The following is a 24,753-nucleotide window of genomic DNA, read 5'->3' as shown; positions in this document are numbered from 1 at the left end:
AGCAACAATCGCTCGGCAAGATTGCCCAGCAACATTGCTCAAAAAGTTGCCCTGTGTATCATCACCTTAAGTCTTCTGAAGTTGTAAGATAAATTTTGCGCCATTCCTCATGAAAAGCTAAGTATTTTTATCCTAGTTCTCAAATCCCACTTGGACTTGCCACATCAAGACGCATCACTGCAGGTTTGACAACAATGGCACCACTGATTCTTTGCAAGTCTTGCAACTGCACAAGGTTTAAATGTTTGAAAGTACAAATGAGATCTGAGTGCTATGGTAAGCCTAACTTTTGGTCTGTTCCTCACACAAATGCCTCATACAGCTTCAGAGGACGTCATATCGACTACTTTTAGGAATTTTTTATGGTGCTATTTTTCACCGTCATTTTATGGAAAAGAGCAGCATGCACATTCTTCAAAAATTCTCCTTTTTGTGTTCCAGAGAAGAAGTAAAATGTTTGAGGGTGACTAAAAGATCACATCATTTATTGTGTGAACTATCCATTTTAAATGGATCAAATGTAGAATAAAGCGTACATGTATTACACTTCTTCAATATTGTTCATGGAAGACCCCTACTGAACCTAAAGGTCAAAATAGGGTCAACCACAGGACATCAGGCTGGTTTCCATGGTGACAGCCCCACCAGCTACCCTCACATAGCAGACTCCACCCCCTCCCACCATCCGTCATGTTCAACATACCCACAAGTGTTTCAGGGATTGTCCAAAATAACATGACCTCTGACTCAAAGTTAGTCAACTCATGCTGTGTGCTTGGTGTTCATGCAGTTATAGGCCCAGTGAGCAGAGATGTGCTGTGATGTGCTGAGAGAGCATGTGTTCCTGGATCCAGGGTAAAGTGTGGTGTCACCGAGTGCAGGCAGGGGGTGCTACATAATGCCAGCTGTACCCCGTCCCACTAGCAGCCTGTCCTGCAGCCAGTCAATCGCACGCATTCAGCGCAGGGCATGCACAGAGATCTAAAGCACAGGCACAGGTCTCCGCTTCCATCAGAGAGAGAGAGAGAGAGAGAGAGAGAGAGAGAGAGAGAGGAGGAACATTCGTCTTTTTGAGTTGCCAGAGATCAGATACTGGTAACACTTCATTCCAGAATTAAAAGTAAAAGAAATAACACATGAAACTTGAAAAAAAAAAAAAATGTAAGGACTATTTTAAGGACTATTTGACATTTATGAGAATAAAACATAACTTACACCTAAATGCAACCGGACATCACAGTAATGCTTTACTATTTTACAGAAAAAAAGTCAGCAAAAAGGCAGTGCAACAACCACGACAACATAATGAATAAATGATACAAATAATAAGAAATTCTTCTTGTGAAAATTTCACAATCCAGACAAATCTTAATGGCCCTAAAAAACCTTTTATGCAGAATATTTATATATTTTTCTGTTGATTTTAAAATGAAAAACAACCCATACTTGTTCTTGTCAAGTCTTGTGAGATCTACTTGATAACTCTTTCCTGTGAGACAAAAAAGATGTCTTCCTCTAGGGGGCGCATACTGACCGAGTCCAATCCTCAAATCTAAAAGACATTTCTCATCTTATTGTCTATTAATTACAAGAATTATCATTCTCCCCTGAAATCTTTATCAAATGATTTAAACAACAACAAAATCCTTCAGTAATCACAAATGATTGTGATTGTTTCTTCTTGACAGTGCAAAGAAAAGTAACAGGTACTACGTAACTAGGCTGTCTATGTGATTCAACAGCAGCAATCATTTACTTCCAAATAATGACACTGAGGCAATTCAATTAGCCACTGAACTGAAACTATACAAATAAATTAGAATATTGATCATTTAAAGGGATACTTCACCGATTATCATTAAGCTTTGTATCAGTAGAAACCCGGTAGTATTTTCAAATGGCTGTGCTTCCCTCCCTCATGTCCCCGGGGTTGAGACCAGAGATTTCTGTATTGTGTGTCTGGAAAAAAAACTCTAATGTCGCAAAAATTTTGTGTCATCTGTCCAGAGGCTAAAGACTACAGCCTGTAGGAGGAACTCGTTCTGCATGTTTTCAACCCAACCATAGGGGGATAGGGGGATCTCACAATAAAATGCCGTCTTTTCAGTTTCGAGTCAACTAGTAGCCTAGATGTATCATTTCTTTCAACACTGCCCTCTGTAACCGGTAGGCGTGGATTGGGAGTGTCCTCGTAGGGCAGTGAAGCAAGTGCATTCTGGGAGTTGTTGTCTTTCATCCACATGTGCCCAAAATACATTTTCTGGCTTTTCTCAGTCTAGAAGGCACCAACTTCTAAAATAATTTCACATTTCTACTACATAAATGACCGAATTTAAATACACATTCATCTTTCCAGTGGTGAAATATCCCTTTAAACCCATTATTCCAGACTCATGACGTAAACTGTATACAGTACTTTAGTGTCAAGTTAATATGTACAACAAATAAATACTTGTCAGTCTACAGTACCAAGTCAATTCAAAACCTGAGTGCTGAATATATAAAGTTAAGTCAGCTGCCAAAAAACTGGTGTGTGCCTATGACAACAACAACATCAAGTAATCTCCAGAAAGATTGACTAGCAAGACTTGTAGGCTAGTTAATAAACTGTAAAAACAGATCATTATAGCCTACTACATGCATCTGTGAATGCTCTATGTTTTAGATCCCTGTTTCTGTCATTTTTATAAAATACAATATTTGTAATAACAAGAAGTTTTGCTATAATTATAATAGTTTTGAATATATATATATATACTTTATTTTACAGTGTCCTTGTTATGTTAAATGTACTTCTTAAAATGCAGTGTAACCTAATTTGAATATTATATGTGTAACTTATAATATAATTGTATCTTAATATTATTTATAATTTTTTTTTGTTATCTAGTCAAATTTAGTTACGAAGATTTACGCCGATATTTTTATTATTATTATCTTATAAATTATATTGTACATAAAGAACATTGTATTTTCGTTCTCTTGATTTATTTCTTCTAATGCTTGAAACTAGTTTTGACTGTTTACTTTAATAAACTTTAATAATAATGTGAAAAACATATTTACTCTATTGCTTTCAATTGACGTTGTTCTTTACAATTTTATTATTAGCCGTTTACATAATTAATAGTTAAAATATTTCAAGCAATATTTGTTTAAAAGTTTAAATATTTAAAGGTTCTACACAAGTTTCATTTAATTTGTTAATATTTACAGTTTATAATCAAGGAGTGTGTTTATTATTTTTGCTGTGGTATCCATTTGGGTATAAATTGTGAAAATTACTGGTATTGTTTTTGATACCTGAAATTTTGGTATCATGACAGCAACACTACACTTGACAAATTAACAGCAATGGCAAAATGTAGGCAAAGAAGAACGCAAGGGTGAATAATCCCCTACTTATACACACTTGCATGATATCTGAAGATCTGGATCTACCAACAGACCTGAGTCAGGGTGGACGACATATTGAATTTTACACTGATGAAAACGAGGCTGTGAAAACTGTACAATGGCTTGCACTCTATAAAGATCGAATAACTTTCAAAACTCAAATTGTTTTATGGAGTTTTTGTCTAATGAACTTGAAAAATGTTTCTCAAGCTGAACAATTGCCATGCTGGTAGATAAACGTACAATCCACTGAACACACTGTACTTCCAACCCTCACAGCCTCATTTTATTCCCGTTGGAAATCAAAAATGGCATTATCCTGACTAAGGTCTATGGCTGACTGGTCTGATCCCCAGTGCTGCATTATTCATGCACATGAGCATTTGCACATGCATGCACATAACACACTCTTGCTTTCTCTGTGCAACACACAAAGAAGAGTGTCTACGCTCAATAATTCAGCAGGGAGAGACAGCTGGCCTCCCTCAATGCTATTCCATAACAGACTCTACTGCACATGTGCACACGCTAGACCTTGAGTGTGTGTGTGTGTGTGTGTGTGTGTGTGTGTGTGTGGTTGGGGGGGTGGTATAAAGTGTGTGGGCGTCAGCAGAATGGAGTGGCAGAATCTTCTAGATCAATTCAGATTAATTCAAAGTCCTTTAGCACTGCCTTGATGTCCCGTGCAAACTGGGGTGTGACGCAAAGTGGTGTGTCAGTGTGCATATTTGTGTTTTCCTGTCTAGATTGGTCTGAACATGCTGTATGTGTGTGATCTAAACATTGAGCAAAGGTCACCACCGCCCACTTTCCAAATAACACAAAGTCTTAAAGGTGAAGCATGTCATTTGTCAATGTGAAAATATCAGTTTAATATGCAGAGCATGTAAGTAAGCCATTGACTAATTGTGTAAATATTGTGGCGGTTGCTGGAGCGGTTTGACATGCCGGCTTCTGGTTCAACCAGTGGACTGGGACTACCAGTTTGATCAAACAACGGCAGAGGAGGGGAGTGATTGGGAAAGTTGTTTGGAAACAGTCATTAGTAGTGTTCGCTAAAGCATGTGTACTCATGCTTGAGGTTAGACATTTGAATTTCCCTAAGGTATACAACTTTGGTGCGTAAGTGTTTGTGCTACAGACTTGAAAGATATATTTAACTGTGTGGCTTAATGGGGAGAGGTGAGCTAGTACACTGATAAAAATGATTTTGTGGTGAAGTAAATACTACAGACAAAAACTAATTTACACTAAAAAGTTAACTAAAAACTAAGTAAAAATCTATATAAGTACTCAATTCAAGCGTGTAGAAATGAAAGTGTAAATATCAATGTTATAAAATTAAATAAAATTACTCAACTTTTCTGATACTGGTGCTCCCATCATGCACTGGGCCTTGAATAATTAATGAGGTTGATATCTCACTGTTTCCCAACTGTATTTACACTGTTTCATCATTGCTTTTGTTGTTAGGATTAGTAACTTGCCATTTTGTGACATTTGGAGTTAATTTTCTACTCAAAATGACACATTCAAACACAAAAACGATCAATCAAACGTTACCGTCATTGTGTATTATCTACCAAGTATTGAGGTCTCTGCGTTCACGTAACACATAACTTTTGAAATGTAGATATTGTGTCTCACGCAATGTCTATTGTATTATTCACTTAGATGTTTCTAAGTAAAGCATATACTTAAAAGTGTGGTTTAATTCAATGTTATATTGTCTGAGTGAAATGTCTTGCAAAGGAAACTTCAACTAAATAGATATTACTCAACCTTTTACTAGCCAAGTTAACATGACTTATTTTCTTTGTTACTTTCACTTAACTTAGTTAAGTAGAGTTTACTTAATTCCATATATGAAATTTACTTAAAAAATATGCGTGTGAAATTTACTTAAAAAATATTCGTGCAAAAACTTGCCAAAGAAAAATTAAGCAATTTTTTTTTTCAGTACATGCTTCTACATGGTCTTAAACTGGCTGATGATAAACTGGCATTAAAATAGACATACATTGAGGGAGGGAGCTGAGCCAAATTTACAGATATGAATGTAATTAAGGGCTCTTTCTGATTCAGCCTAGTAACCACCCAGAACACCCTAGAAACTACCAATATAGAAACATCCTGGCAACACCACTAACAGATTCTTTAAATCATTTAGTAATGTTTTTCAAATCAGTTCGGGGCCACAATCACCACAGAACAAACAGCTGCAAGCATTTGCAAGCATGGCAAATAACTACACTGTCCAAAAAGTACACCTAGTTTTAGATTTCAAAAACATGCCACTGTATACTAAAGAAAAACTAAAAAACTGTTGAAACTGTGTCCATGTGGTGATGTTTGTCGATTTCATTTTTTAAATATTTTTTATTGATGCATTAAATTGATCAAAATGTGACAGTAAAGACTTTGCATTGTCACAAACCAAATTATATTTCAATTTTTTTTTTTACTTTCCATCCATTAAAAAATTCCCCCCAAAATTATGATTTTTACTAAAATATTAAGCAGCAGAGTTTTCAACATACACTAGATATAATAAGAAATGTTTCTTGAGTAGCAAATCAGCATATTAGAATCATTTCTGAAGGATCATGTGACACTGAAAACTGGAGTAATGATGCTGAAAATTCAGGAATAAATGACATTAAAATAAATATTGAAATAGAAAACTGTTATTTTAAATCATAACAGTATTTCACAATATTACTGTTGTATGTTTGATCAAATAAATGCAGCCTCGATGTAACAGAAAAACACCCGAAATGCTACAACTATCATGTGGCCATAAGATATGTGATCCAGCGTGATGTTCACTCCAGAAGCACAAACACTATTAGCCTCTCAACTCAGCTCTCCAAGAAAATGCACTGTCAATAACTTCACTCCTCCTTTGCTGTAGTCATACTATTCAAATCTCTCTTTTCTGCTGAGCTAATTCTCTTCTGCTCGTCTGGCCGGGGTTTATTACCCATCCAATGATTTTTAATGAAATGTAGAGGCTTTTAATGCATTGTTTGGCCAGAGCTCCACATCTGGGAACTTATGCTGATTTTCTCTCTGACAACTCAAGGAGAAGAAGGAGAGAGAGAGAGAGAGAGAGAGAGAGAGCGCGAGCGAGAGAGACAAAGAGAGATGGATTAGGAGGTCTAGTGAAATTTTCAGTAGACCCGCTACAGAGGCTAAATCACGCATACACACACACACACACAGTCCCATGCAGCTTGGCACTCGCCCCATACCTGCCAGAAGTCCTGCAGAGAGGGAGGGGCGCACGGAAAGGGAGGGGATGGAGAAGTAAAAAGATGGCAGAGAAGAGAATGATGGGGTTTATTGGTTAGATGGACACAGGAAGAGCCGGAAGAGCACAAATTAATAACAGTCACCACAAACGCAACAAAACTATCATATACTTAAATAAAAACAAAACAATGTAGGACATCTTGATGCCTGGAAGAACAATGATTTCATGTGTTAAAAGAGATTGATCACAGATATACAGTTATATGTTCATACAGATAAATACATATCAGTGTTGGGGAGTAATTAGATTCGACAAGTAGTGATGCTACTCTGGTTGGGAACCAAGAGCCACTTAATGCAAAAGACTGATAAATCTGGTCTCGAACTCATGAGTCACTGGTTTGAATTGGTGTAATGATTCACTCACTGACTGAATCAAAAAGACCAGATATTTTAAAATGAACCACAAGTCTTTCATTTCATCACATCAACTCAAAATAATCTGAACCAGAATCATGAAACTCATTACGATTCTCATTTCTGTACACTACTGCTGTAAGTTAGTAGTGTGACAGTAGCTAACAAGCAATGTTTTCAACAATTAGCAGGGTTTTTATGCCAAATGTTACTTTGCAGCCTAAGGTCAGGTCACTGTTGCAGGCAAAATCCATTCATTTTAATTTAAGGAATCCACGTGATCCAAAGTTTTGCATGAGTGTGAAAGATTTCCCCATGCAAATTTTGCAATGGGTTTAATGCCTCATTGACCAGCTGTTTTGAAAGTGACATCTTTGAGACCTGTGCTTCATACATCGCTACATGCTAAATTTCATTTTAATATGATAAATTAATACATTTCTTGATAGATATATAATATAGATAGGAGCAGCTTGGATTGTACTACAGTTTTAAAGTATCTTCCCCAACACTGATGTCATATTGTTGGAAAACATATATAGTGTTTGCAAAACACCTGTGCGCATTAAAAGTGGGCTGAGTGGAACACACACATTCTCTCTCTCTCACACACACACGCAACCCGTTTTAGATGTGAAAGTCACACTTGCAAAGCACCAGCTGCGATGACCTGCAAATTACTGTTGATGGATGACGAACAAGAAGGTTAAAAGTGCTGGTGTGTTCACACATTTGCAGAGAGCAAAACAATTACACAAGAGTGTTTATTAGCATAGTGTACCCATGCGTTAACTGCAAAAAAATACCGTTCCTGGAATTTCGTTATTGCCATCCAGGATTTAGTGGCATTGGCGACATGAGGAAGTGTGTAAGAAGAAGAGAGGGAGAGGGATCCAGCAGTCCTGCCGTGAGCCCGTATGGAGCAAACCAGGCACGAGATTTGACAGTATTATGGAAATGAAAAATCACAAGACATTGTCCACATCCCACAGGCTGCACGCTGGCCGACAATCCCCAGAAAAACAATTCGAGAACGAAAAAGAGATAGAGGGAAAATGGAAATGGAAAGAGGGCATATTTCACACGACGTGGAAATCGAATTTAGCTGGTAAATAAAGCAAAAAAAAGCTATAGATCTAAGACATGTTAACGTATGTATCTTTACAGACGGATTTTAGCATGGTTCGCATAAACTGCTATAGTTACTACAATTATTGTTACTACCATAAAACTGTAATTACTTATGTGATCTCTTTCAGACAATACAAGCTCACACAATCTTTTTGTATGGAGTGGTAGCCACAGTATTGTGCTAATAATAACTGTGGTAACTATGGTATTTGGTAAATAGGGTTGTCACAGTTTTAAGGTGGAAAAGGATCAACCAATGATGAGGGTTTGGGGGCGGGACTATCAACAGTATTTTCCTGGGAGACCCGTTTATAATGGGTTTTATTTTTCCATTTGTTTTATTCCATTTGAATGGCAGAAATTAGACTCACTCAAATCATTGTTTTCTTGAGCAACTGACCAAGAGCTACTTCCTTCACTTTCTCAGCTGTGCAGGAACATTAAACCAAAACAAAGCTGATTTTGCGTAATACAGAGCAATTGTACATGTTTCAGTGTACTGAACCGCTATGCATCTTGCATGTACAGATGATACTAAAAAAAACCTGGTGCGGTTAGCTGTGAGACATTGCGAAACTGAAGAGTGATTTATCACCATCTGACTTGAGAATGATTGACCAACTCAATACTACTAATGTCGAAAACAAATATGCCTAGATAAAGTGTGCGTGTGAACAGCACAAACAGTACACACAGGCATTAGGTGACCCAACCCAGTCCAGAGATCAGCCAGTTCAAGGTGCACCAGTACCGTAACAGCTGCTCTATGACTGGGTCATTTGACAAATGTTCCCTCTTAATGACTATGGAGACAGGAGACTGTTTCCTATACAAGGAAAATAAGACCTGAAACCATAAATAACCCTGAAGAAAACCTCAGCTCAGACCAGGATGAATGCTTGTGATATTGGTGGACTAGCCATAATGTTCACCAGAAAAACAGAGCCAACCATCTGCTGAAGATGTTAGCAGTTAGCAGATGGTTAGTTAGTTAAAATAATAGATCACCCAAGTATGAAATTTTGACATCATTTACTTTCTTCCATCAAACACAAGTCTGGATCTGAGGGTTTCTGATCTTCTGTTTTCCATATAATCAAAATGAGTGGTGATTTACACAGCTAACCAAAAAAACACCACACAAAGTCCACGCACTAAGACTTCTGAAGCCATACAATAGTTGAACAGTTTGACCAAAATTTAAGTCACTGACACTGATTTTCATTTTTGGGTGAACTATTTCTTTAAATAGCCTAGTTGGGACAAACAAGCTTCAACTGAACCTTTTTATGGCGAATAGCAAGGCTATGCTGGTTAGGGTTGGGTATTTTAGTGATTCCGATTCCAATTCTGATTCTGCATCTTAACGATTCCCAGTTTCAATTCCAATATGGATAAAAAAAGTCAAACATTTAGATGTCAAACATATTTATCTCTGTCTTTTTGCAAAACATTCTGTTGCAGCTGAATACCATGAACAAAAATCAGCAGCCTAAAGAACTAATAAACTAAACTAATCTAGTTTATAGATTAGTCCTTATTAAAATTACATAAGTTATTCAGTCAAGATCAGTGAGTGATTTTCTTTTTCTTTTGTTCTTCGATTAACAGTAACTACACAAACAGCAGCAGGTTTATTAGGCTGCAGTCACTTTAAGAAAATGCATGGATCCAATATACTGATATACATGTGTTTTCTTTTTCTCAACTGTTTATGTTCACTTAAGACATAACCGACTGTGTTTCAGGGATATTTGACAAAGTTTTCAAGAAGATGCAGAAGAGAACTCAATTCAGTATTTGTACACTATATGAGAGGCACTCACTGGATTTGCCCACAGAAAGTTCTCTTTTGTGTCTTCTTGAACTTTAATGGTTTAAAATTAAATTAAAATGTGCACACTAGAATTGATAAGCAGAATCGAAACGAAAAATTTTATAATAAGCTTCTGATTCCAAAATCGGAATCGATTTTCGATTCCCAATCCTAATGCCGGACCAGCACTAAAAAACATAAACCAGCCAGTCTAAGGGTAAGTTTACACGACAACAATGTACTTAAAACTGAAAAGTACAGACGACAATGCTGTCCAAATGATCCCTGTTCACACGGATTCGCAAAAAAAACGACTAAAAACGCTGTATTCTGCTGCCAGGTCTGTAGTTGGCGATGTCACTTTGTAAAGATCGATTTTTACGATAACTAGCATTTTTTACGAAACCCATTTTCAAAATTTTGCTTTTTTAGGCGCCCGAAATGCCGTTGTCGTTTAAATGAATTGCATGATTTGTATTATCTTAGAACTGTACATTTCTGAAATATGGACATTACTTGGACACAGTCACCTCTGATAACAGATCATTTTAAATTGTAATGTAGACACATGTATTTTCTGTAAAGTTGTTTTGATACGATATGTATTGTGAAAAGCACTATACAAATAAATGTGAATTGAACTTGACTATTTCATTTATATTAAATTGAGTACATTATTTATCATATTGGAAATTACATTTGTTATCAACCATCTCTAAAATTAATAATTGGTTTTGACCAAAATGACTATATCTGTGCCTTTCTAGTACTAACAAAAGAACTAAACAGAGAGACCAAGCATCTGAGGCAAGGATAGACATGTATAAGACAGACAGAGGTGTGTTTAAAGAGGTTAGTCTAGAGACATTAAAAACGAGATCAGTCTTTTGTTAATTACAAAAAAAAAAACATGACAAAATAATGACAACAAATGTCCCTGATGACAATGTACAACTTTTCATGCAAATTTGTTCAAGTGTGCAACGAGGTTTTTAGATTGTACAAGAGAGAATGTTTTAAAGCATGCTCACGATTGAGCTGTGGATGAATTTCTGTGGAGAGAGAGTGAAAGATTTTCATTAAGAGTGAATGAGAACGGACGTCTCCATCCTGCGTCATCTTGTCGAGCTGCACAATGGCAAAGTAACTATTCGGTTCCCACTCACTCGCCCACATATGCACACGCACACAGATCTCGCTGCTTACCTTTCCATCATAGCGTTTCACCACAAACTGATCCAGACCAAGGTCTAAGAGAGACAGAGAGAGAGAGAGAAACAGTCAAACACGGTGGCTCTGCTCCAAAACATAGCAAATATTGGATAAAATAGGCAATTTTAATCACACTGACCAACATTTTTCATACTGAATGAATAAGTAAACTTCCCATCAAAGTTTTTTTTTTTTAAATGTTTTTGATATAAGTCTCGTATGCTCACCAAGGATGCATTTATTTGATCAAATGTTGTAAAAACAGGAAGATTGTGAAATATTATTACAATTTAAAATAACAGTTCTGAATATTTTTTTTATATAAAATGCAATTTATTCCTGTGATGCAAAGCTGAATTTTCTAAATCATTCATCCAGTCACATGATCCTTCAGAAATCATTATGCAGAAACACTTCTTATTACTATTAATGTTGAAAACATAATTTTGTGGAAATGCATTAAATAGATAAAAAGTGACATTAAAGACATAAGCATAACATTACAAAATATTTTTATTTCAAATAAATGTTGGAATTTCTATTCAACAAATAATACTGAAAATGAAAAAAAGATCATGGTTTGCAAAATAATATAAGCAGCACAACCGTTTTCAAAACTGATAATATAAAAAAAAAAATTGGGGGGAGTTTGTCCCAATACACTCTGGGATAATTTTCCCTTTAAAAGATAAATGTGACGGTGCTTTAGAATGTGGCCAACATACATGATCATGCTGTCTACCTTTTAGAACGGCTTTCGCTGTGAGAAATGCTGACTAAATAGGCAACTTTACTAGAATTTCAAGAGATTTTTTATCACACTTAAACAAGTCTATCTGTATAAGCATCTTTGACTCCCAGTAGTCATTTATATTTATAGATGTCACTACAGGAACTGGGCGATTACTGATGTGTACGAATGATTAATATAAGCTATCAAGGCTCATTTCCATGTTCCAGAAGTTCCAAATAAATGTCATAGTCGTTCAGCACAGAATCATTTCTCCATTAATCTAGTGTAACTGAATGCAGTACATAGCCGAATGTGACAGAGTCTGCTGATCTAGGGTCAGCTTCATGAGCCAAGACTTCATCCATTGTACAATCCATTAAAGGAGCTTTCGGGTTCAATACAAGCTAAGATCGATTAACACTGAAAATAATTGACTCTTGTAAAAGATTGTGTTTAAAATAATGCATTTACAATGGAAGTCTATGGAATAGAAGAAGTCTCATGCATTCATGTGATCAAAAATACAGTAAAAACAGTAATATTGTGAAATATTATTACAATTTAAAATAACTGATTTTCCATATTAATAAAATGTCATTTATTCCTGTGATGCAAAGCTGAATTTTTCAGCATCATAACTCTTCAGTGTCACATGATCCTTCAGAAATCATTCTAATATGCCAATAATAACATTTCTTGTTATTATCCATGCTGAAACAGTTGTGCTGCTTGATATTTTTGTGGAAAGCGTGATCAATTTTATTCAGGATTCTTTGATGCATAAAAAGTTCAATATAGCAGCATTTATTTGAAACAGATTTTTTTTTTTTTTTTGTTTTTTTTTTTTTTACATTATAAGAGTCTTTACTGTCAACTTTGATACATTTAATGTGTTCTTGGTGAATAAAATTGTAAAAAAAAAAAAAAAAAAAAAAAAAAAAAAAGACTTCTACCAACCCTAAACTTTTGCATGGTAGTGTACATTATATTTATATTTGTATATTTTTATATAAACATGGCAGATATCTAAATCATTATGACTAATCATATTTTGGTTTCTGTTTATCAAATTCCAAAGATTAAAAAGCACCTTTAAACATACCTTTTATTTGGTATTTAAATCACTGGGTTATTCATTTTTTTTATTTAACAAATAAATAATTTTAAATTAAATTAAAAAAATTATACAGCGATATATTTTGTTACCATCATATAAAATTGCTCACACCAAAAGCTGTGTTAATTACATGTGAAAATGATAAGGAGACATGTGAAATGTGAAAATACAGATCGGGACACGTCCATATGAGTTTTAGTAATGAAGGTTTTTTTTTTGTTTGTTTTTTTCAATCAATGTCATGAAATGAAATACATTTTTGTCTTTTTGTTTTTAAATAAACCTTTGACTCAGACTATTCATTTATATTTGTATTGATCATACCTCCAGCACTAGCTGTTCAACCCTATTAGTCAAGTTAGTCAAACATTTGAGTGACAGGTGAGGTCACGACAGAGATTTCGATTGAAAAACCGGGCCTATCTCCTGTTTGAAGCCTGGATGGCCTTTGAGCCGAGTGTATCTCTCTAATTCTGCTGCTGAAACAGGATGAATTATGGAACAGCTTTCCTCGCAGCCGGATGAATAATGAATTTTATGTTCACTTCCACGCTCCCTCTCTTCACAACCACTCTTCTCTCCCTGAAGAAAAGCCCAACTCCTTAAACTAACTTAAATGACATCCCACACTGCTCTGGCATGCCATGGTTTCTCTGAAAAGAGAAAGAAACATACTTTACAGCGAGAGACTTTCTGAATGACTGCTTGTTGCAGGTATATTTCACACTAGATAAATGTCAGCTAACAGAATCTCGACGCAAACACTCTTTAGTCAAACAGTCAGCAGTCTGGATGTCAAATGGTCTCTGTTATAAATACATCAAACCTTTGTGTTTATCACAAATGACAAAAGGGCTCAGTGAAAATGGAGACTTTATCATAATGGGTGCCACACATAATTCAAGAACTCTTCCAGCAAACAATTACTTATTCACTATGTTTACATGCAGGAGCCTTCTTAGTGAGTCAGGAAAACAACGAGGGAAAAAAAAAAAACACATTGTCTGGACCCAACGAGGCACTAAACTAATAAAGCTGGTGAAACTGTTCTTTGTAATTACGGTCACAGGGCATTTGGCTAAGAGGAGAACGGAGGAAGCGTTTCGTACTAATTTGTGGCGTTTCCCACTCTATAAGAAAACTGAAGACAGGGGTAATGGCTGCTGAAAATTCAGCTTTGCCATCACAGATAAACGACAGATTACATTTGAAAAACTATAATCAAAATCAAATAAACGCAGCCTTGGTGAGCATGAGATCATCCTTTAAACAACATTAAAAAAATCTTAATTATTCCAAACTTTATAAATGTACTTACTTATACTTTAGCATAAATGTAAATGTAAGAAGAAAAGATAATAATAGGGCTGGGCGGTGTGGTGGTATACGAGGGGCAATGGGTGATGTAGAGACTTTGTAATATCATTTACTATGTATTAGCGCAGCAGGCAGGACTGTGTTATTTACACTTGAGAATGATGAAGAGACATTAAGTGATGTAAAAATATAGATTGGGACATGTCCATGAATAAGTCAAGAGTTTTTAGTTATTAAGTGGTGTTTTGAAATTAAATGCATGTTTTTTTGTTTTTGTTTTCAATTAATGTGTAGTAATGTGTGTGTATATGGCTATTTTACAATGGCTTCAAACATGTCTAAACCAATCAGAAGTAGCCTCAGAATTTAATCTGTTTTATAATAGAATTAATTATTAATTAATTAATTTAAACATTTACTAATACATTATTAAAATCAAATGTTGTATTTGTTAACATTAGTTAATGCACTGTGAACTAACATGAACAAACAATGAGCAGCTAGACTTTTATTAACTAACAAAGATGAATAAATACTGTTACAAATGTATGTCTCATTGTTATTTCATGTTAGTTAATGCATTAACTAATGTTAACTAATGAGACCTTATTGTAAAGTGTTACCAACATAATAAAGAACCTTTCATTAGTAATCTGTTTAATCAATTGTATTATATAAAAAGATAGTTATTTATAATTGCCCAGCTAAAATGACTATACTGTGATATATACTGTTACTGTGATAAATTAATGGGTCTATGGGTGAAATTTTGATCATACCACCCACCATCATGCTGGTAGAGCAATGCTTATAATAAAAGGAAAAGAAATAAGGAGCTGGACAAGAAGAGAGCAGGAGAAAGCGATTAAAAGCTGTGGAGGTGTGTGTCGTGCGTCTCAGAGGACTGCTGAGGTGGGCTGTATGGACACAGAGCTGGTCACTGCCATCATTTAGAGTCCAACAAAAGAGGATAAGGAGGAAGACACAGCCAGTACCACCGCTTACAAGTGAACAGTGAATACTGTACTTTCATTTAGTGATTGCAGTTAAATTTGTGCTTAAAGTGCAAATTTACTATCCACTTTGCTTTAATAGTGGCCATTTTTCTTAGCATGGTCTTACTGACACAGCCCTGTGATTAAAGCGCATCTGAATGTATTACATTACAGAAGCGCCCAAGCTGTCAGACCGGCACAGAACAAAGTGCACTTCTTCTGCAAAAGTTTGGTCAGGGTTATGTCCTCTACTGTCTTGTACATAAGTGCTAAAAAGCCTTTATATACAGTGCTATGCATAAGTTTAGACACCCATGCTAAAGCTGACTAAAAAGAGGAATAAAAAATCATCTTTTGGAAATTGAACTTAATGCTTTAATTAAAAAAATTAGGAAAAATCCAACCTTTAAGGACACCAATTTTCTTTGTGAATGAATAATGTATCGTAAATAAATAAATGTTCTTCCTTGAAATACAGGGTGCATAAGTCTGGACACCCCTATGTTAAATTCCCATAGAGGCAGGCAGATTTTTATTTTTAAAGGCCAGTTACTTCATGGATCCAGGATACTATGCATCCTGATAAAGTTCCCTTGGCCTTTGGAATTAAAATAGCCCCACATCATCACATAGCCTTCACCATACCTAGAGATTGGCATGGAGTACTTTCCATAAGATCATCTCTCAATGCAAATCAAACCAGCTATTAGGCTAACTGAAATAAAACCATGCCAATCTCTACACTGTAAAAATAAAAGGTGCCTGGAGGAACCTTTTGGGGTTCTTCACTTCGCCACACCGGCGGAACCGTCTGTAGATCCTCTAGGCACCCTTTAAAAAGGGCCGGTTCTCTGAGGATCCACACAGGTTTCCTGAGGAACTCTTATATTAGGCACTGTGTGGAACCACTTTGGGTGCCTCCAGGAACCAAATTTCATTTTTTTTTTATATTTAATTTCATGTTGTTACTATGGTTACCTTTGACTTCTATTATAATAAACAAATTGAACCAAATACAAAATAAGAATTGTTTATTACATATTTGATATTCATTTTTATACATACACTTCCATGCACATGGGGAAAAAAGCTAACTATTGATTAATATCAATGAATACACAAAAAAAATAGTATAATACATAAGCAACATAATCAACCATGTATATACAATAGATAAACAAGAAAAGACATCTCAACAAAATGCATGGAAACACATATGTTCCACGAAATAAATCAATGTAAAAAAATTACATTTGAACTAATTAAAAAAATGTCCATCATACTTAACTTTAAAACATTTGTGTTTCAGTCCGATGGTTAGTCTGACATCACTGTTTCCAAGTCCAAAAGCTCTATCAGATGCCAAAAACAAACAACAGTGCTAATATGCACTCATTGTGCTGTAACCTTTATCTCTATACTGAAATCTCTGATGGTTAGATATTCAGCTATTTTGAATCATAAAATGTTTAAGTCTGGGATGCCATTAGACTGGAGACTGTAATGTACACTATGGCTTTTGAAAAGCTTAAATGTGTGACTTGAATCAACAGTGTTCATAAATGGTTGTAGAGTATTCTCATGAAACAAGATAGAGGAAGTAGAGGCTTCGACCTGGAAACAGTATTAAGGTGCAGTAAAATGATCTGTTGTTCTGTGAATGTTCACTGGTGAATTCCAGTCATTTCACTAAGAATCCACACGATCAGCAATTTCGTTTGTGGTCAAAAATGTCACTATGGGACCAAGTTGGTGTGAGGTACTTAAAGGGATACTTCACCTCTGGGAAGATGAATGTGTATTTAAAATAGGTCATTTAAGTAGAAGAAATGTGGAGAAATTTTTGAATTTGGAGCTTTCTAGACTGAGAAAAGCCAGAAAATGTATTTTTGGCTTATGTGGATGAAAGACAACAACTCCCAGAATGCACTTGCTTCGCTGCCTTAGGAGGCCACGCCTACCGGTTAGAGAGCACAGTTGAAAACAACAAGGCTAGCCTAAGTAAGTGATGAGTTTGCCAGGGATTTAGAGACCCAAAATGTCCGGGATCCGGCTTTTGCGTTCTACAGTCACCATTCATCATGTTTACTGTGGCGAGCAGGACGAGGCTGACGGCCGCGGGAGAACAGCGCGAGGCCGGTGGCTTCATTACTGAGACGCGCCGGGTCTCGCATCTCTCACGGAGGAGCGGGAATTTTCTTAGCAATGTTAAAACGCACATCAACCGATCACTTGTTTAGTGTTCATGTAAACACTACAGTCAGATTCACCGATCGGAATTAATTCAGTTAGATTGAAACGAGAGGTGTGCATGTAAACAATGAATGGCGACAGCAGAACGCAAAAGCCGAATCCCGGACATTTTTAACAGTCTCGCCCGCCGGACAAGTCCGGGAAAAGGAAGATGGTAACCCCTACTTACTCAGCTTTCTCCTATTATTCAGCTTTCTCCACAGAACAAGAGCCTGCTAGCTTAGCTTCCAAAGAAAGACGGCTGACACTGTGTACATTCTGTGAGTGAGATCCCTCCCTCTATGGGCGGGCTGAAAACATGCGGAACTACGCCATCTACTGGCTGTAGTCTTTAGCCTCTGGACAGAAAATCCTCCGATGACGCAAAATGACGATTTTTGCGTCATCGGAGGATTTTTTCCAGACAAAAAATACATAAATCTCTCCTCTCAGGGGGATATGAGGGGGGAAAGCATGGTAATTCGAAAATACTACAGGTTTTCTACTAATACAAAGCTTAATGCTAAATCCTGAAGTAACCCTTTAAAGAGTTAGAAAAGTGAAAAGGTACAGCATCGTTTTCCGTTTGTTTTTCCTCTTCTCTGGTGGATGGTCCAGGCACTTCAATGATTTTCAGGTCTACAGGAGGATTTTTATTCTTGATCAAACTTGTATTTCAGCTTACCGAGATCCCTGCAAAGTACAAAATTTACTGTTAGTAATGTTATTAAAGTGATAGTTGTGAAATTTAAATAATTTCCTCAGCCTTGTGACGTTCCAAACCTGTTTGACTTTCTGTCTGTGGAACCCAAAAGCAGATCTCAGGCATAATGCAACCCCAGTCACCGTTCAATTTCACTGCATGAAACACAAGCAGAAAAAAAATGTGTAAATCATTCATGAAACCATTCTTATGTACTCTTGTCTAGTTCAATTCAATGCAACAATTTATGTAAAAATGGTTAAGCTGCTCCAAAAATGTCCCAGAAAAGATCCTAAAAATAATCAATGAGTTCAACTCATGTGTTATGGGTTGTGTTGTAAGTCTTCAGAAGCCTAATAGCTTTTTCCTTTTTTTTTTTTTTTTGTCGAAAAAGACTAAACTTGAAGTTATAATTCAGAGTTAAAATGTCTTATATTCAAATGCAAATGATAAAGATATAAGAAAAAATGCATAGCATTATTTGTGAACCAAACCTGGGATATTTTACATGAATGGGATTTGAGATCATGAGAAAAGATTTTCAGAGAATAACTGATTAAAAAACACAAGTACACAGTCAAACAATACAATTTCACACAGAGAAAGTTCATAGTAATAAAGTACTGCATGTGGTGCAGGTACTTACTGTAATTCAATGTTGCCACTGAAATGTTCAGATTATTTTAGAAATGTAATGGTTGTTCTGGGGAAACAAAAGAACTAAGCTGATTATTCACAACACAATATTTATTGACCAGTAAATGGCTTTAAAATGGTATTTGAGAGAATGAGGGCACCTGTAGTAAGTAAAGTTAATGTTAGGCTAAACAAAAACAGAGCAAACTATAACCTGTTTTTGTTATTCATAACAAACGCCAAGAATCAGAGAATTTTCTAAATTAGTTAGGCTATATCAGCAATTTGAAGACACAGTTGAACAAAATATGTTGAATTGAATGACTAAATCAATCTAAGACAATAAGTCAATCATTTCCATTTGTTCATATTAAGATCAACGTAGTTAGCATCGCGGCTAAAACCTTCATAACGTTACCAGATACTGTGCAATAAACGAGTGGTAAACACTGTAAAAACGTAGTAATGTATAATAAATTTAGTATATATATGTGTGTTTAAATATATAGTGAGTAGACTCTGTATTTATATTTATTTGGCGAGTTTACAAACCTTGTAATGGAGAGCCGAACAAACGGCGGAAGCTTTGATGAGGAGAGCCGTTACTTCAAACCCGATGACGTCGATCAGCTGAGCTTTGTTGCGCGCGAGCAGCGCGAGGATCACTGAAGCGACGACAGCAGAGGAATAGCAGCAGTTTCGTGACAGAATAAACACTTTTCTCCTCCTGCTTCTTCTTCTTCATATAATATTATTATTATTATTTAGTGTTGTTGTTTAAGGTTTAAATTACTTAATAAAATAGGCCTATACTAAATATATGTAAGCTACCCAAGTGAAAAAGACTAGGTTACTGTTAAATGTATTAAAAATGCATTAAAGTATATTTGTATTGTAGGTCTACTAAAAACACACTGAAGTACATTTTTAATACATTTAATAGTACATCTTTTTCACCTGGGTATGTATACTGAATCAAACTTGCCTATAATAATAATAATAAAAATGCATTAAAGTATATTTGTATTGTAGGTCTACTAAAAACACACTCAAGTACATTTTTAATACATTTAATAGTACGTCTTTTTCACCTGGGTATGTATACTGAATCAAACTTAAGTAGCCTATAATAATAATAATAGGATAATAATTATTAATAATAGAATAATAATCTAATTCTGGCCTCACTGAACCATTGGGTTCCTCCAGATGCTGGCTTTAACATTAGAGATCTTCCAGGAACCACTTAAATGTTAAAAGATCTTCCAATAACCCTTTTATCGCATTTAAGTTCCTCTATTTTCCCCCAAAGCACTTCGAGGTCTCATGGTAATGAAAAGGTGACTCCAGAACCTCTGAACTAAATACAAAGTGCTTAAAGGATCCCGTAAGTTCCAGCAAGAACCTCAAAGATTGTCAATGCTCCTCCAGTAACCCTACTATAGGAAAAAGAGCTTTGAGGCACCAAAATTACATTTTGAAGTTCCTTGAGTATCCAACAGGATATTTGAGGCTCCTTTAGTTTTTACAGTGTAGGTATGGTGAAGGGTGTGTGATGATGTGGGGCTAATTTAATCAGTTCAGTCTTTCCGCTTGCAAATTCCGCCATGTAAATAGCGAATCCGCCATGGCGCAAGCGCAACTGGCTTTTAAAGGGAATGGGAGATGAGAATCTGTTTTTTTTGCATGTTACACCCAAAACACACCCTTTACTCATTAAGAGAATAGAGACAACCCTTTTAGACCATTTTTCCCGTCGTTAAACTAGCAAAAGTGGATTCGGACACGGCCTAAGTGCACTTGTGCCGTGCGCTTTAGACCATGAGCTTAGATCGTTAATATAGGGCCCATTGTATGTATGTTTCTGTTCCTCATCCAAAACTATAATGTGACTTCAAAACACTTTTTGAGCAGATATGGTCGCTACAAATGGTTATTTATTGTATGGGAAAACAACTGCGTGGAGATTCTTTAAGAATCTTCCTCTGTGATCCGCAGAAGGAAAAAATGCAGCATGCAGGTTTGGAACAACATGAGCTTGTGTAAATTTGTATTTTTTGATAACCCTAAATAGGCAGTGATTTGTTTACAGGAATGCTGTTCCAGGACCAATAAAGCATGTTGTAACAGGAGCATTTCCAACTTGTGTAAATCACATTACAGGCATTTTCAGACCTGTAGATCGTTAGCTTTGTTCTGCAACTGGGATTAAAATAGTTACAATTTCTTCTTGGTGTGGCTTGCTTTCACAAGGCAACATTTCTAAACGGATCAAAATTAGTTAAAGTCCCCCTGTAGTCAATCATTTTATCCCTTAAAACTGATCTTTGATCACCAAAATTACATCTTTAAATGTTTTTTCCTTGCAAAAAAAAAATATTCATGCTTTAAAATAGCTTGAATTTAACTCTACACCCTTGCTTAATTTAGTATACGCGATTCTATGAATTTGAATGCAAATTCATAGCCCCGCCTTCAGTCACTCGCACCCGCTCAGAGATCGACTTGTTGACGATTACACATTGACCTGATTGGTCAACAAGGTAGTTTGTGATGTCAGAAACAACAGCGATTTTAAACCCCGTTTTTGAAACTGTCTTTGGTTCACTGCAGATTTAAGGAGAAAATACTCTACAATTGTTTTGACTTTTGTACATGGTTTGTCTTACAGCATATTATAAACACCACAACATTATCAGTTTGATTTTCACCACAGGGGGACTTTAATACAAGTCACATACGAGTAAACTGTTTTCTCATTGGTCAGAGTGCACCTGTTTTCCGGGATTCCGCTCATTAGGATTAAATCAGAGGATTCATCAGACGATAAATCTTTGAAATGCTCACTAAACGCCTTGTAAACTTCAGTATTTCTATGTGTTTTGGATGTCTGACCAAATTTCAATAAGGTATTTCCCTTCATCTTTGCTCCAGGTTAACCCATGATTTGAGAGGCACTAGCAAAACAAACACTGCTACCTTTAAAGCCACATGTGTAACTACTAGGGCTGTAACGGTGTATTCGTCCCGACCCAGATGGTACAGGCGTCACGGTTCGGTGCATGCAGTCACACGACGAATACAGTCAGTCACAGGTGATCCACACTACAATCCAAAAGAGGGCGAGCACTGTAATGAAACACTGTTAGCTACCAGTAAAAAAGTGCAGAAGAAGAAGAGATGATCGATCGATATGTTTACATCTCTCAACCAGTGTATTAACTGCGGAAAGATATCAATAAAACAGCTTGAGCACCTTCATTCATTTAGTGTAGACAGCAGGTTAGTTCGCTAAAGGAATTAACTCTAGAGACAATGCACTACATTAGCTATATTACAGCTATATTACCCATTCATTATATTTACTTAAAATATTTAAAGGGGGGGGGGGGGGTTGTTGAAAGCTTGAATCTGATTGGTTGACAAACGTTCTAAGGTGTGCAATTATTTTCAGGGAAACGCACAGCTAAAGTAGTTCCAGGCCGGTCTTGACCGCATTACAGATCCATATCACTTCGCGTAGTTAACTGTAATAACTGAAAATAGGATACAATTCATAACCAAAAATAAAATGACAGACAATTGTGCTTGATCTGCCATTTTCAATGTCTAACTTCACAATCAATGGAAACATGCAGTTTAATTTGAATAGATTAATGTAATAAAGTATTACAAGTATTACATAAAGTATTACAATTACATTTACGCATTTGGCAGATGCTTTTATCCAAAGCCTTACATTGCACTTCAAGGTACACATTAACATTCTTATCAGTTCTTGCTTTCCCTGGGAATTGAACCCATGACCTTGGCAGTGCAAGCGCCATCTCTCTACTGTTTGAGCTACAGGAAAGCATTTAGTCCTATCTATAATCAATAGAAAATTAAACTGAATATATAAATAAATTGATACTCCTGCTGCACGGGTTTTCGTTATTATAGTAGATAATGTTACAAATAAATAAATATTGATAGGTCTACTTGTTAAAAGGGCTTTGTGTTTCATTTATTAGGTTATCCTACTGTCAATAATTGAAAAAAAAGAATTATCGAATGAATTAAAATGAAACGGTTTTTCTTCATGGAAGTTTTGCATTTGGTGAGCTAATAAAATATTAAAACTCAGTCAAATCAATATTTTGTGTACAGTTATTTAATTATGCCATTCAGTATGGTGGACTCGCTCTCTCGTTTCATCCGCTTCACGTCGGGGTCCTCATCTGCCTGTCGGGGGTTTATATTCGGAGATAACAACCGGCTGGGTGTACATTATCCCTTACTTAACCTGTTAGCACTTTAGTCTTGATTATTTAATGAATGTTTAAAAAAATTTGTCATGAAAACGAGTTATGACAGCCACTGTGTAAATGATTATATTTTAAAAATAAATTGGAGTAGAAAATTTACTTTATAATTAGATTTAGAAGTTAATGCAAAACCAGCCTTATGTGAAATGTGTTGATTATTATTTCTAAAAATAAAAAGCAACTGAATTTAATAATTTGGTCTCTGTTGTTAATTGTAACCTTTAATATAATAGTCATGTGTAAGTAAGGGCTCCCTATATAGTTAACAGCATTAGCTAAGATTAGCTAAAACTTAAATTATAACTGAATTTATTTAAAGAGTAATAGAGTAATAAATAAAAGATTCAGCAATTTTATGTTTAGCACCAGGTAAAACAAACGCTCCAAACGCGTCAGGTGTGAAAACGTCCAAGGCTAGAGTACCAAAATGTGTGACCTCATAACAGTCCATCATCTTATTAATTAATCTAACATTAACTGTCCAAAATGACATATCATTATGTATAATGCAGACTGGTCTGAAAATGTTCTTTTGGCTGTGAACGCAAAGTCCAAATGCATTTACACATGCAAATACACACATTTGCAGCCATCAGCACCTCCATCGGTTATTCATGGCCAGTGATCAAATCTCTTGCCTCAGCTCGGCCTCTGGGTGACAGTCTTTCATTCTACCGTGCTAATTCATTTACCAAGCAAAGTCACACGCACACACACTCGATGAGCTGGGCTTCACTGTGGCATTCCCTCCTATAAAAGCCTCTGATCGGTTTGCCATCTCTTTACACGCAACAGCTATTTTCCTAGCTCAGCTGTCATGGTATCATGTGAGGGGTGGAATGTGGAACCATGGGGAACTAAGATGACCCATGAGGGAGGTGTGCAAAATTCAAGCCCCCATCAAAATGCTAATGCCAAGATGTTGCTGTTTGCACTATCTGATAAAGTAAATAATGTAAAAAGCCATTATTAAATACTACGTGAAAGCAGAAAATATGATGAAATTATTTAAAATTGACCATCTAATGAATAAAACCAAAGCCACTTCATCTTGGTAATGTCCCAGGCAGCGGTTTTCCAGTCACACATCTCCTGTCAGCTTCAATGGAGAACAACTGCAGGCTAAGCGCAGAGTTCAGCAAAGGTATTTCAATTAAATCTGACACACACAAAAAATGTTTAGCTTCTTTAGCTCAAATTGTGCTAAAAAGCTGTATTTCCTCAGGTTGGTCTAGCTAATGTGCATGCGTGTCTCTTTTAACTGAAAGGTGGATCTCTCATTTAGAGGTCTTCCACTTGGATCCGAAAACCGGAGGTCCAACCCGAGCAGGTCCAAGGTTATTATAGTTTTGCATTTTTAAATTAGTTTTTGTTTTAATATAATTTTTAAGAAAGAACCTCCTATAAATTTCAGTTTAGTTTTCGTTAGTTTCATTACTGGTTTTGTTAGTTTTAGTTTAGTTTTTATTTTGTGAACATTTCTATT

At 35.9% G+C, this 24,753-nt stretch overlaps 1 protein-coding gene across 4 annotated transcripts in view; it reads right to left on the bottom strand.

Annotated features, from left to right (window-relative positions):
• Positions 1-24,753, bottom strand: part of micu1 (mitochondrial calcium uptake 1) — a 99,861-nt gene that overhangs the window by 31,293 nt on the left and 43,815 nt on the right. Inside the window, exons 5-6 of one of the 4 annotated variants that reach the window (XM_081350614.1) lie at positions 11,222-11,265; positions 11,047-11,067 (exon numbers count right to left, since the gene is read on the bottom strand). In XM_081350614.1, coding sequence (XP_081206740.1) covers positions 11,047-11,067; positions 11,222-11,265 — 65 coding nt within the window. Of the gene's footprint in view, positions 1-6,650; positions 6,663-11,046; positions 11,068-11,203; positions 11,266-24,753 lie in introns of all 4 variants that reach the window. The other 3 variants (XM_081350616.1, XM_081350617.1, XM_081350615.1) reach the window with 3 other exon arrangements.

This window comes from Scardinius erythrophthalmus (assembly GCF_964197995.2).
Source record: "Scardinius erythrophthalmus genome assembly, chromosome: 21".
Taxonomy (NCBI): domain Eukaryota; kingdom Metazoa; phylum Chordata; class Actinopteri; order Cypriniformes; family Leuciscidae; genus Scardinius; species Scardinius erythrophthalmus.
Note: the sequence above shows the minus strand (reverse complement) of the source record. Positions and strands in the feature narration are given on the sequence as shown.